The following is a 12890-nucleotide window of genomic DNA, read 5'->3' as shown; positions in this document are numbered from 1 at the left end:
CTGATCAAACAAAACTTGGTGGTCCTTTTAGCATTAAGCTATAATTCTAATGAAATCTCAAATGTTATTTCATGTTGCATAGTAATTATGATATTTAATGCTTCTTGATTCAATTCATGGCAATGGAAATTTTGCCATTCCAATGACAAAGGGTGCTTCTAAAGATAGAAATCTCAACAGTGGCGTAAAATTTTATCCACCTATTCAATTTCAATGCTCACAGTGCTACAGTTGACTTTGAATTTGTAATCATATTTCAAGTTCAGACTAGGCTATTTGTTTTGCTTTTCTTTATGGTCTGGGGCATTAAATATATGATTTATATTGTTTTAATTCTTATATATTTTCAATAAAATTTATTTCCTATTGTGGTATTCATTGTTATAATATGATGCCCCTTTACCCTCTTCTGCAATAAGCCAATCTAACATCCTTTATAAGGAAAAATAGCATGGAAATAAAATAAATGAATGCATAATGATAGAACTGGGTACGACAACAGTATGTCTCGTTATATAGAACAAATCCCACCCCCCCATTTTTTTAATACAATTCTATGAAGGCATTCAGTACTAGCTATGTGAAACCTGATTTGGAAAAGTCTTGCAAACTAGTTGTAAATATTGATTCTAATAAATTCAGAAATTTGGATTTAATCTCTTTCCAATTCTATTCACTCACTGATATATTCTTTTTATTTTTAATAAACTAGCCTTCTCCTGTTGATGACGTTCCAGACTGCTACTATCCTCCTGACAATGGTTACACGGTGGACCAAATTGAATATACATCATCTGGTTTAACAGCCAATCTTGGTAGAAACATTGACTTTCTTAGAGTTTCAGGACGGCAAATCCCCCTCATTGACAAACTTCGTTTGGAAGTAAAATATCATGACAATAACATGCTTCAGTTTAAGGTAAACCTCTTTCTAAAATGTTATAGTGGGTTATTTTAGAAACAAATTGAGGGTTTTGTCATTATTAATAAAGAGGTTGATTCTGGCTATCTGGTTAGAATTTTACCAAACTATCTGGTTTCAAAATATGAAACATAAAATATAGAAAAATAGAACTATTGATATATTGTATCTTGGTAAATACATTTTAAATTCTTATTAGAATCTTCATCTAATCATTTAACTTTTCAGCACCAGTTCATTTCAGCCTATTTTTGAAGTAGTGATTTTATTTTTATTTACCTGTGAAGAAATATCAATATCCATTTTCTTTTCAATTTTCCAATATAGACATTTTTTGCAAGTTCTGTTCCATCAGAAATGCATTGATATACAATTTCTCCAGTGCAGCTATATATAATTTCTTTATAATATTCTTTTGGTTATCCAAATACACCCCCCACCCCCACAAACACAGATACACTTTGCACAGACACACTTTGATCACACTACAGTTGTTTTATAACTCTAATTCAAGAGAAATTGAAAATAGATACAAATATAAATCTCTTAATCCTCGATTCTTTACTTTTTTAACTGGAGTTTATTGACCACATTTTCTTAAGGGAACCCATTCGCCTGTCTTGATATTGATTAGAATCTCTTTTCTTTGTTGGAAGATTATAAGTAAAACTTTTTGATGTGTTAAGAAACTTTTATCATCATTAAACAGGAGAATATTATAAAATGAACAAGCAGGTCTCCAATAAATGTTTTATGATCAGGTTTTAAACCTAAGACTTTTATTTTCAGATTTATGATTATAATAAAAAGAGATTTGAGGTTCCAGTGCCTCTGAATCTTCCCCAAACACCTATAAGTACTTTGGAAAACCGTCTCTATGAAGTGTCAATTCAGAATCACCCATTTGGAATTCAAGTTCGACGCAAAAGCACCGGAACAGTCCTGTAAGTAGAAATGTGATATTACAGATGAAATATTTAATTGGTGAATTAAAACATGTTGTGAAGAATGTTGTGGATAGACGATAGCATTAAGTACTACATGTAAAATTGCACATATTTAACAAGGTTGATTTAGCTATCAGTGCTATGGTATCAGGGGACTTTTCTTAAATTAATATCTCCCTTCACCATTGCTATTACCTTGATGGGAAATCAAATCATTTCTGGGTTAATGAATTGTTTGGCTGATTGACTAATAGGTGGACAAGACTAGCTTCTTAACTAGACAAATTTCATTTCATTTCATTTCCAATAAAATTCCAATTATTTTTTTCCAAATTTTCTATTTTTTTTCTATGTTGTTGAAACATCAGTATACTATTCTTAAAATCCCCTAGATTTTGCTTTACTTTAAACTTTTCAGAAAACATATGTGAATCAACGTAATTGCAGTTTCTTTTATGCTCATCGGGTAATGAACTAAGTTTATCGCCTCTTTTACCTCTCTTCTGCTGTGATTAAACATCATGGAAAAATAAGCAAGAAAGTACCACAAGAACATCAAAACCTTGTCAGTGCTTTATACACTTTTTTTAGAACCCATAGGAAAATGAAGAAGCTAATAGAAAAGGACACTTGAGATAGGAAGAAAATAAATGCTAACCTTCAGTGAGGAAAATAGTAGAACCGTAGAAAAATCCTTGGTGGAAGTCTAATTTAAAAAATACAGAAAGGAAATGAAAGAAAAAGAACAAGGAAGAGTCCATATAGATACCTGGGTACTGTATTTGGAAGACTAAAGGTCAGAATGAGCTACAAAGCAAATGAAAATGCTAAGAAAACTAAAATTGGCTTCTCCAGACAATTCTAATAAATAAAAGAGAATCAATGTATCAGAATTATAGAAAGAATAGAATAAAATAATTAATTTAGATTACAGGAAAGCAGATTGCAATTGTGTGTTAGAAAATAACTTATCCAGAATCAGAAGAGTTTGACAGTTAAATCAGTTCCACTGAGAATTGTGGATTGTCTTTCACTGGAGCTGTTCAAAATTGGAGGCTACATTGGGGCTGATTTGTTTTCAATTCTTGAGCTAAGCAGGACTTAAACATGGCCTAAGTCCAACTCTATGATTTTCCAAAATGTTAGAATACAAGTGCAACTGCTTAGCATTGTTGATTTCTATCATGATGTATAGGAGATGATGCCATTACATTCTATAAACTGGGAATATTTCTGCATCTAGCTATCCAGCGGGTTTAATCAACACCTATCAGTATTCTGGTTTCTTTCATTTCTGCATTTTGAGTCTCTTGCTATTAACCTTTCAAGAACATGTCAGTTCTCTAGGAGGGCTATCTAAATCCAGAAATTAAAAGAGAATTGTTTCAAGGTTTGAATGCTATGCAATTTTAAAATTCACTGATGAATCAGTGATGTATAGAAGTGAGGTCAACAGTTCAAAAATATATAAAATGGAAGAGCTGTAATGATTTTTTTCCATTTCTCAACATCAAATTGAATACTCTTTTTGTTTTAATATCCCAAAGAAAGAACTTTGTGTTTTGATGATATTAGAAAATGTCAACAAGTATTTGGTCTCTTTGCAACAGCAATGACATTTTACTGCAAGATAGAAAAATATTTTTTCTACTTTATCCTGCAAATGATTGAAAACTCAACATCTTCATGTTGCATTACTATTTATAAGTTACTAATATAATTTAGTCTTGTTTGATGTTTTATTATAGTTTAACATTTAATCATTGTTTTGACTGCATTTTTTTTTCCTCTTTATAGTTGGGATTCCCAGTTACCTGGCTTCACCTTCAGTGATATGTTCATTCAGATTTCCACTCGCCTACCTTCACAGTTTGTATATGGGTTTGGAGAAACAGAGCATAAACAATTTCGGCATGAAATGAATTGGAAAACCTGGCCAATGTTTGCAAGGGATCAGCCTCCTGGGGTGAGTTTCTTTTTCTTGATATAATTCACCTTCACTTATTTATTGTAGCTTTTAACTGAATAAAGAGGCTAAATTAATGCCTCACAGTTCTTTTAAAATGAAATGTATACATTTATTTATAATTCTTGTACATCACTTTATTTCATAATGGTTCTATGCAGTTAGAAACATAACAAAAGACATATCAAAAGTCCACAGTAGTCAATATTAATAATCAATTAAATTAAAATGGACATGCTAATAAGTAATAATGAAATGAAACTATTTGCATGTTACAATTTTTATTGTTTTATTTGTTGTAGTTATACTACTTAGAATATAATCAATCTTAAAAAAAAATAAATCAAGTAAGAAAGTAAGCATAAAGCATTATATGAAAACAATATAAAGCATCATATAATCAATCTACAACTCTCTGGAAAAGTTCAACGTTCATCAATTTCTAGAAATGGTTCATAATAGGCAAGTCCAGTTCCAGAGGAGATTATCCAACATTACCGGACCACAACAGAGAATCAACGGCCTAGCTTCAGTTCGCCTCACTTTAGGGAACACCAAACGTTTTTCCTACAACACATAGTAGTATGGATCAAGTGAAAAGATCTGAATGTCTATCAATGCCAAGGTAAATATAGTAGGGCTTTATAGGTCAAACCATTATTTGAAGTTGGAGAACTTGGAATGAACTTGAAAATCTATTAGCAATACAGGGCCTAAACATTGGGGTAATAGTGATCAGCAACACTGGTAATTAGTAAGCAAGCCACTATATTCCATACCAATTACAACAGTCAAGTGGGCTTCAAAAGCAGGCCAGAAGAAGACTTTGCAACAATTTAGCCAAGTAATAATGAGGTAAGATGTAATTCTGTGAAATCTCTGTACTTCTGGTAGAGCTAGACCTGAAACTAGACAAAAGCTTCTTGGCCATATCTCTACCAGCGCATCCAGCAATTACTATGAATCCAGAATGACTTCCCAGTTATCAATCTACTTCTCACAGGTAGTGCTTCCTTTTTAGTGAATAGAAACCACAAAAACCAAATAGCAATTTTTGGGGTTCATGCTTCAGACATCAACATATGTCTGTCCCATCCAATCCCATTCCTAACTATTTCCAAACACTTGACCAGACTGGGTGGGCTATGTAATTTTCAGTATCATTTGCATACTCAGAACACTTCACTTTAAACCAAGAATGATCTCTTCCATGTCTTTATGCAGATGTTGAAAAGTAATAGGAGAGGATTAACCCATGAGACATCCTTAAAACTATTCATTGGGTTAACCACTCTTCCCACAAAATCAATGCCTGGAATTACTCTGTAAGGTAAGAGTGGAACCATGGTAGCATGTTGTTCCAGATACCCAGTTGGAAGGCAGGATTTTAGTAGTGATGGCATCAAAAACAGCCAAGGAATCTAAAATATTCAGAAGAGGCACACTTCACTCAGTTAAGTCTAGACAAAGGTATGCTGCATTGAGAATGTAGTTTATTGCATCCTGTCAATATTCACATGCTAGCAATAAAATGTATATTCTAAACAATGCATTTGGTTATGACATTTTTTCTCTTTATGCCTGTAGTATAAATTTAACACTTATGGAGTTCAACCTTTTTATATGGGCTTGGAAGACGATAGCAATGCTCATGGAGTCCTATTGTTGAACAGTAATGGAATGGGTAAGTTGTTGTTTATTTCCTAGTGTCTATTCCAAACTAAATAATTGCCCTCAGAAATCATGGGCACTTCATCACTGGAGTTTTTAAAGAAGAGATTGGACAGCCACTTGTCTGATATGGTATAAGGTCTCCTGCCAGAGCAGGGGGCTAGACTGGAAGACCTCCAAGGTCCCTTCCAGTTCTATTCTACTCTAAACTAGTGCATATCATATTAGTGAACATTAATTCATAGGTCAGATGAGACTCAGCATGAGTTTTGCCAATCCCTGCAATGTTCATATTGCCAGTATGAACACATCAAATCCTTTTTTTGCTTAATATTCATTTATCTGTAAACGAAGAACCTAAAACCACTTACCATTTCTATATTAAAAAAATAAATCTGTCAACCCAAATGTTTTAGCGTACATTATTCCAAGTTAAACAATAGATTACTATTATTTGTGAAATAGCTTATCCAAAGCAAATAATTTGATACAGCTACATGGTTCTTCTTGCTGGGAAATGTTAGCAGATTAGATGCAGCACATTTCCTGCTATTTCAAGAGAGAAGATTGTACATCAGGTTGCTCAACTCAGAGATGAAATGACAGAGAAGTGATTTTCATTTTTATTGATTGGTTTTATATAACAGTATTATCAGGTCTATGCAATATTTTATTTCCCCTTTGTGAATTTTCAGAGGTAAAATTCCAGCCAACTCCTGCTTTAACCTACCGTACCATTGGAGGAATTTTGGACTTTTATATGGTTTTGGGCCCAACTCCAGAACAAGTTGTTCAAGAATATACCGCAGTAAGAACCTGTATTACAAAATAAATCTACCCTAAACTATGATTATAATATTAAACCAACACAACAATCACTGTATAATCCCTATTTCTTTTTGTTTGTTTTTATTAGCTCATTGGACGTCCAGTTTTACCTCCATATTGGGGTTTGGGATTCCAGTTGTGTCGATATGGATACAAAAATGATGCAGAAATATCTGAATTGTATGATAACATGAAAGCAGCTAATATCTCATATGTAAGTTATTCACAAATAAGCATTTTTCACAGCTTTCTATAAAATAAAATAAAATAAAAAATGTTATGAAATTACTTGACTTATGCAATTACTTGAAGCTATGCATTATCATTGTGCTAAATTATGGTAGCATGAAACAAAAACTTTTCTAGACTTACTAAAACATCTAAAAGCTCTAGATAAATATTTTAAAAGTCAGCAATTCAAAAGACATTTTAAAAGAGAAGGAGATCAATTGTCTATCTGACAAAGTTGTAAAAAGCTATTTCTTATCAGTACTACCAGTCTAGACACAAACATGTATTGGGTTTAGCAGAAGTTCTAAAAGACTAATGTTAGTGGTACAGTAGTCTTTTGCTCCTTGATGTGTTACTTACTTACTTACTTACTTACTTACTTACTTACTTACTTCTTTATTTGAAAATGAATAATTTTAATGTGCTTGTTATAACAAAATACACATCACTTCACAAAATTAACTTGTTTTCCTTAGGATGTACAATATGCCGATATTGACTATATGGAAAGGCAGTTGGATTTCACTCTAAGTCCCAATTTTACAAATCTTCCAGCTCTGATTAACAGAATAAAAAAGGATGGAATGAGATTTGTCATCATTTTGGTAAGTGATCATCACTAATTGTTCTGACTAGTTGGTTAATATAACAATACAGACTCAATCATCCATCCATCCATTTTTCTTCACCATCCCAGTTATGACAATCTGTATTCCTTAATGGATTGCTTTGTTTTTTAAAATATCTGAGCACAGTCATTTCCTAGGGTTTCCCAAGTCTTAAGGGATATTTCAGTCTTCTTTGATTATATACAGCATATATATATATATATATATATATATATATATATATATATATATATATATATATATATATATATATATATATATATATATATATTTATTCTTGACTATTTTCCCCAAAGTTATTTATCTGATTCTCTACACTTATGGATATTTCTTTCAGCAATTTTAATATAAAATTATCATTATAGTAATGCAACAGTATTCAACCTTGGCATAACCCTTTCCCAGTTTTGTAACATTTAGATTCTATATATTCTATATATTCATTTAGATTCTATAGATTCTATATATTCCATTCTAGTTGTTCTTCCAGAAAAGTTTCAACTGGTAGGTCAGTATGCTAAGTATACTCCTGTTTTACAAGCAAATGAGTCTTTTGTCTACTCCCATTCATCCAACAGATATTATTAACGTATTATTTTATTTTTATTTTATTTGTCAATCGCTAAGAAGATAATAGGTATAAGTATAAACGCGAGTAAGAATACAGGAAATAGGTACAAATAAATGGGGACAATAGGACAGGGACGGGAGGCACAGTGGTGCACTTATGCATACCCCTTACAGACCTCTTAGGAATGGGATGAGGTCAATAGTGGATAGTTTGAGGTTAAAGGAGTGGGGGTTTGAGGATGTAACAACAGAGTCAGGTAGTGCATTCCAGGCATTGACCAGTCTGTTGCTGAAGTCGTACTTTCTGCAATCAAGTTTGGAGCGGTTAACATTGAATTTGTATCTGTTGTGTGCTCTTGTATTGTTGCGGTTGAAGCTGAAGTAATCATTGACTGGTAGGACATTATAGCAGACAGGACATTGTAGCAGATTCTTGGATGCTTCTAATTCAGTTTGAGCATCCAGCAGATTTCATTCCAGGTATTGTTGAATGAGTTGTATAATGACTGTCTGTTTCCTGACAACCATATCAATAATCTGTTTTTCCCTACTATTTTGATTGTGAATGTGACTGCCGTTAATATGGTATCCTATAGGCTTCCTTTACTTTCCTTCCAGTATTTTTTACCATGATTTTTCTTGTGAGTTATAACTGAGTATGATAGAAGTGCAAGTAGATACATTCCTTTTATGAGCTGCTTTATCTGAATTGTGTTATTTTTTTGATTGGGATTGATGTTGGAATGCTATATCTAAGCACTGAGGTTTTTCTTGCTTCCTGTTTTCACTATGATGATAGTGAGGATATAAAATCTCTTAAAATTAACCTTTACTTCAGTTAAGATTTGAATGAAATACCACTTCTAAGAAAAAGAGCATCACCTATGTCTTTTTGTTCTCCTCTGCTTCAAAGTCCCATTTACTCTTTCTAGCTTATCTTGTGCTGTTCACTATAGAGTAGGTTGTGAGGAAAGTCTCTAGAGCTTGCTCTGACAGCCCCAAAGTGGAAACATTTTTAGACAATGTGAAGTTCTTCCATGAGAAAGGCATGTTGCCTTTCTATATCAGGCTGATTTGCAAATTGTCAGGGAACTGTTTAAATAATCCCTTCCATTTAACTGATCTCATCATAGAGGTCTAGAACTCCAGTGTGATGGTTTGGACATCAGCCTAGAAAGAGAGTGATTATAAGTTCTAATCCTGCCTTAGTTACAAAGCTAGCTGGCTGACATTGGGTCAGTCACTCTCTCTTGGACATAGGAAGAAGACAATGGCAAACCACTTCTCAAAAACCTTCCCAAGAAAACTGCAGAAACTTGTCCAGGCAGTCAATATGAATCAATACTAATTCAAAGGAAAAAAAGGAAGGAAGGAAGGAAGGAAGGAGGGAAGGAAGGAAGGAAGGAAGAGCAGTTATATTTGTCATCTTCGCAGCTGATATATTTTCATTATAGGATTGCCTGTGCTATAATGTTGGACTTCATAAGTTTAGATGTAAATCTAACGAGAATACTGTTTTCATTTCAGGATCCAGCCATCTCAGGAAATGAAACTAATTATCCTGCTTTCACAAGAGGACTTCTGGATGATGTTTTCATTAAGTGGCCTAATAGCAATGATATTGTGTGGGGAAAGGTAATATTTTAGATACGTAATATTATGCCTTGCGTTTGTGCCAAAGAATAGCATTCAATATAGCTTATGATATTCCTTCCTTCCTTCCTTCCTTCCTTCCTTCCTTCCTTCCTTCCTTCCTTCCTTCCTTCCTTCCTTCCTTCTTTCCTTCCTTTCTTTTTAGAAGTTGCCCAAGTCAATTGATTCTGGACAGCTAATGATATGAACCACCAATAAAAATATTCCCAATAAGATGGCATGATGTTATAAAATAGAACTAAACAAAAAAGAAAAAGTTCTGGTTATAAAAACAGCTAAAGAAAACTATTCCTAATTTCAGGTCTTACAGAAATAGTCATGTCCTTGATTTCATTTTAAGATTTCAGCACAGTCCAAGCAAGATTGAGTGACTTTAGGATGTTTTTCCTGTTGATTCCATAGACTTTTAATATTTGAATGTGGGTATGATAGCACTATCACAGACAGACACAGTGCACAATCTGGATGTCCTTCTGGACTTTTGTCTGTTGCTTGGAGAGCAGGTGGAAGACATGACTAGGAGGACCTTTGTATGATTATGCATCATTTGCACCCATTTCTGAATTATGTGAATTCCTGAATAGTCTGAGGCAACAATCATTCAAGCTCTCATGATTTCCAGGCTAGATACTAAAACATGATGTTTATGGGTCTGCCCTTGAAGAACTTTCAGAAACATCAGTGGATGCAGCATGCAGTGTTGCAGGCAATGCATGGCATTGGTTATTTAGCATTGCAAGCTACAGTGGCTATCAGTGTGCTTCTGTGTGCAGTTCAAGGTGCTGGTTACTACCTGTAAGGCCAGTCATAGTTGGGACTGGTTACTTATAGGACTGCCCAGATGTTGTTAGTTGATGAAAGTCAGTTGGTAGGAACCAAAAGGAGAGCCTTTTCTGTCATAGTGTCCAGGTCCTCGGAATATCATTCTTTCTGTGATTAGGATATCCATTTCCTAGCATTTTTTGTGGCCTTAACCAGTTTCTGGATTGGACTTGGGGCCTTTGATGTGTGATAGAACCCATCTCTTGGCTTTCTTGTGGTCATTTTATGATATGCTCACCTGTATTTTTATATTAAGTATTTTGTTAGTTTTATCTGTTTTATTACATGCTACCTAGAGTCACATATTCTGTGTGAAATGGGTTCCTATACTAATCAAATAAACTAATATGCATGCATGCAAGTATCCAGAAACAAATGTGCATCCAGAAACAAACACAATTAAGCAGACAAGATGGATTTGTACAAAGTCCTTCCAGGAGAAGTCATGAGTCTAAGAGGACCCATAATTGTTCACCAACTCTGTGGGAGTGCTTACTTCACCAATACCAGAGATGGAAAATCTTCAGATCCAGGGGGCATCTTAACCCACATCTCTATAATCTTGCTAAGACTGAGTCAAAGTCAAAGAAAAACTCTGAAGAACAAATTTTGGGTAGAAAGAGAAACTGGAATGTGGCATGAATATCAAATTCTGAGGCTACTTTCTGCAAAAGAGCCCTTCCTGTTTCTGTTACATTTGCTGATGCCTCTCATAGCCATATTGTGATTGTTTACCACTTCCTCTTACAAAACATCAGCTTCCTTTGACTCTTGCCAATGCTCCACATTTTAAAGTACAACATCTTGCAATCAGATAGCATACTTTTCCAAATAAGTAACCATCCCAGACATCAAGGGTACTTTATCATAGTGCTCAACAGTCTAAAATCTGTTCTGCCAGCCTACTTCCCACTACCACTTATGATCTTGACATCAATCTCCCACTCTTTCTGCTCTTACCTGCATTGCTGGAGGTAAAAAAAAAATTTCCCACTGGGAGAAAACCAGCATAGTTGTATCCTTCTCTGACCTCAGAGCAGGCAGCGGCAACAGAGATGCAAAAAAGAAAGAAAGACAATAACCAAGATAGCTGTTGCATTATGTATGCCAACTACACAATAGCTGGAAGATACAGCTTTTTTTTTTTTTGCTGGACCACCAATATGTCCCTACTCCCATGACATACAAAAGATGAGCATCCTTGTACCACCATTCCCTCCATCGCTCAGGTAAGAGATAAATTCAGAGCATATATTAAACCATCACTATTATTGCACCCTAAGTAACAAGGATTTTCATTTTCCAGTTGCACCACTATCTCCTCAACAACCAAGCTGGAGGACTCTAGCTTAGAGACACAAGTGCCTTATGCCCTTTGCCTTATTTTTTTATGTATCCCCCCCCCCCCTTTGGTAACAATGAAAGGCAAACAAATTTTTACAGTGGGTTATTTGTAAGAAAAAGTCTTCCTTTCCTTTAATTAGTTTATAAAGCTAATTATTTTTATTTTTATTTATTTTAGGTGTGGCCATATTTACCTAATATTATTATAAATTCATCACTCAGCTGGGATGATAAAGTGAAAGTAAGTGTAATACTGCCTTGGTAAAAAGATCCCAAGCAAATTCTTATACTAATAAAAGCTTAACTCTGGCAGTAATTTTAGTAATAGCAATTATAGCAAAAAAGCAATGTAACTTCAGTCATATTGTAGAAAATCTGCAATTGGAAAAAGCTGGATGAATATACTCTGATCTGTAGGATGTTGGCACAAGTATAATCTCTGAATGCCTGATTGGTCAGTTCTCTGGTTTATTTTTAGATACATTAAAATTATATTAAAAATCACAAAGCTTGTACCACATGGGGGAAGCATTATTAGAAAAACACAGCAAAACTACTGGTCCCTGAATCTCACAGCAATAGATACAAAGGTTAAGATCCAAAGAACTTTGAAACTCATTTATAAGCCCATTGGAATTTATATACATCCCTTCACAATCCCCCTTATAATGAGGTAAAGTCTCTTGATTGCTTTCTATAGTATTTAATACCAGTGCCTGCTATAAAATACTAGCTGCTAGGATGCAGTAGTGGAAAAGAACTATTGACACAGAATGCTTGACCAGTTGACACCATTCAGCAGGCTTTTCTTTCATACATACTGCATGAGAAGAGTTTCAGAAAAAGCCTGGGATTTTGTTAGAGAATGGGAAACAATTCTAGTGTGGGAACATTCAAAACCCCATTAGGCATTTTATGAGTCCAAAAATGGTCAATGATACATGTTTAATCATAAGTAAGCTCTGTTGATTCTGGGTGATTTATTGGAATTGGGTAAGTCTAGTTTAATGGGAAAAAAGTTCTAGGGATGACATGATAGCAGTGTTCCAATATCTACCGTGTTTCTCATATAATAAGACGGGGTCTTATTTTTTTTGAGCCCTGAAAAAATGGCTAGCTTGTCTTTTCAGGGGTGACTTAATTCCACCCCCCCCTTGCATCTTTGGGCGGGTGGGTGGCAATGGCTTGGATGTTGACCTCGGCGTTGGTGGGGCACTTTGTATCAGGATCAACACAGGCAGCACCATATCCGGGTGTGCAACAAGAGTACTTCCTAATGGCAAGCCCCGCCCACCACTCCCCCCATT

At 34.5% G+C, this 12890-nt stretch overlaps 1 protein-coding gene across 2 annotated transcripts in view; it reads left to right on the top strand.

Annotated features, from left to right (window-relative positions):
* The window catches only part of SI (sucrase-isomaltase), a 177770-nt gene that overhangs the window by 129433 nt on the left and 35447 nt on the right, over positions 1-12890 (top strand). For both annotated transcript variants that reach the window (XM_087933383.1, XM_087933382.1), the window contains exons 26-34: positions 713-919; positions 1712-1866; positions 3667-3835; positions 5423-5519; positions 6202-6314; positions 6423-6548; positions 7042-7170; positions 9292-9399; positions 11762-11824. In XM_087933383.1, coding sequence (XP_087789509.1) covers positions 713-919; positions 1712-1866; positions 3667-3835; positions 5423-5519; positions 6202-6314; positions 6423-6548; positions 7042-7170; positions 9292-9399; positions 11762-11824 — 1167 coding nt within the window. The remainder of the gene's footprint in view (positions 1-712; positions 920-1711; positions 1867-3666; positions 3836-5422; positions 5520-6201; positions 6315-6422; positions 6549-7041; positions 7171-9291; positions 9400-11761; positions 11825-12890) is intronic.

This window comes from Pseudonaja textilis, chromosome 4, assembly GCF_049901715.1.
Source record: "Pseudonaja textilis isolate UNSWEBS1 chromosome 4, rPseTex1.2, whole genome shotgun sequence".
NCBI lineage: Eukaryota > Metazoa > Chordata > Lepidosauria > Squamata > Elapidae > Pseudonaja > Pseudonaja textilis.
This window is presented reverse-complemented; position numbering and strand designations above follow the sequence as displayed.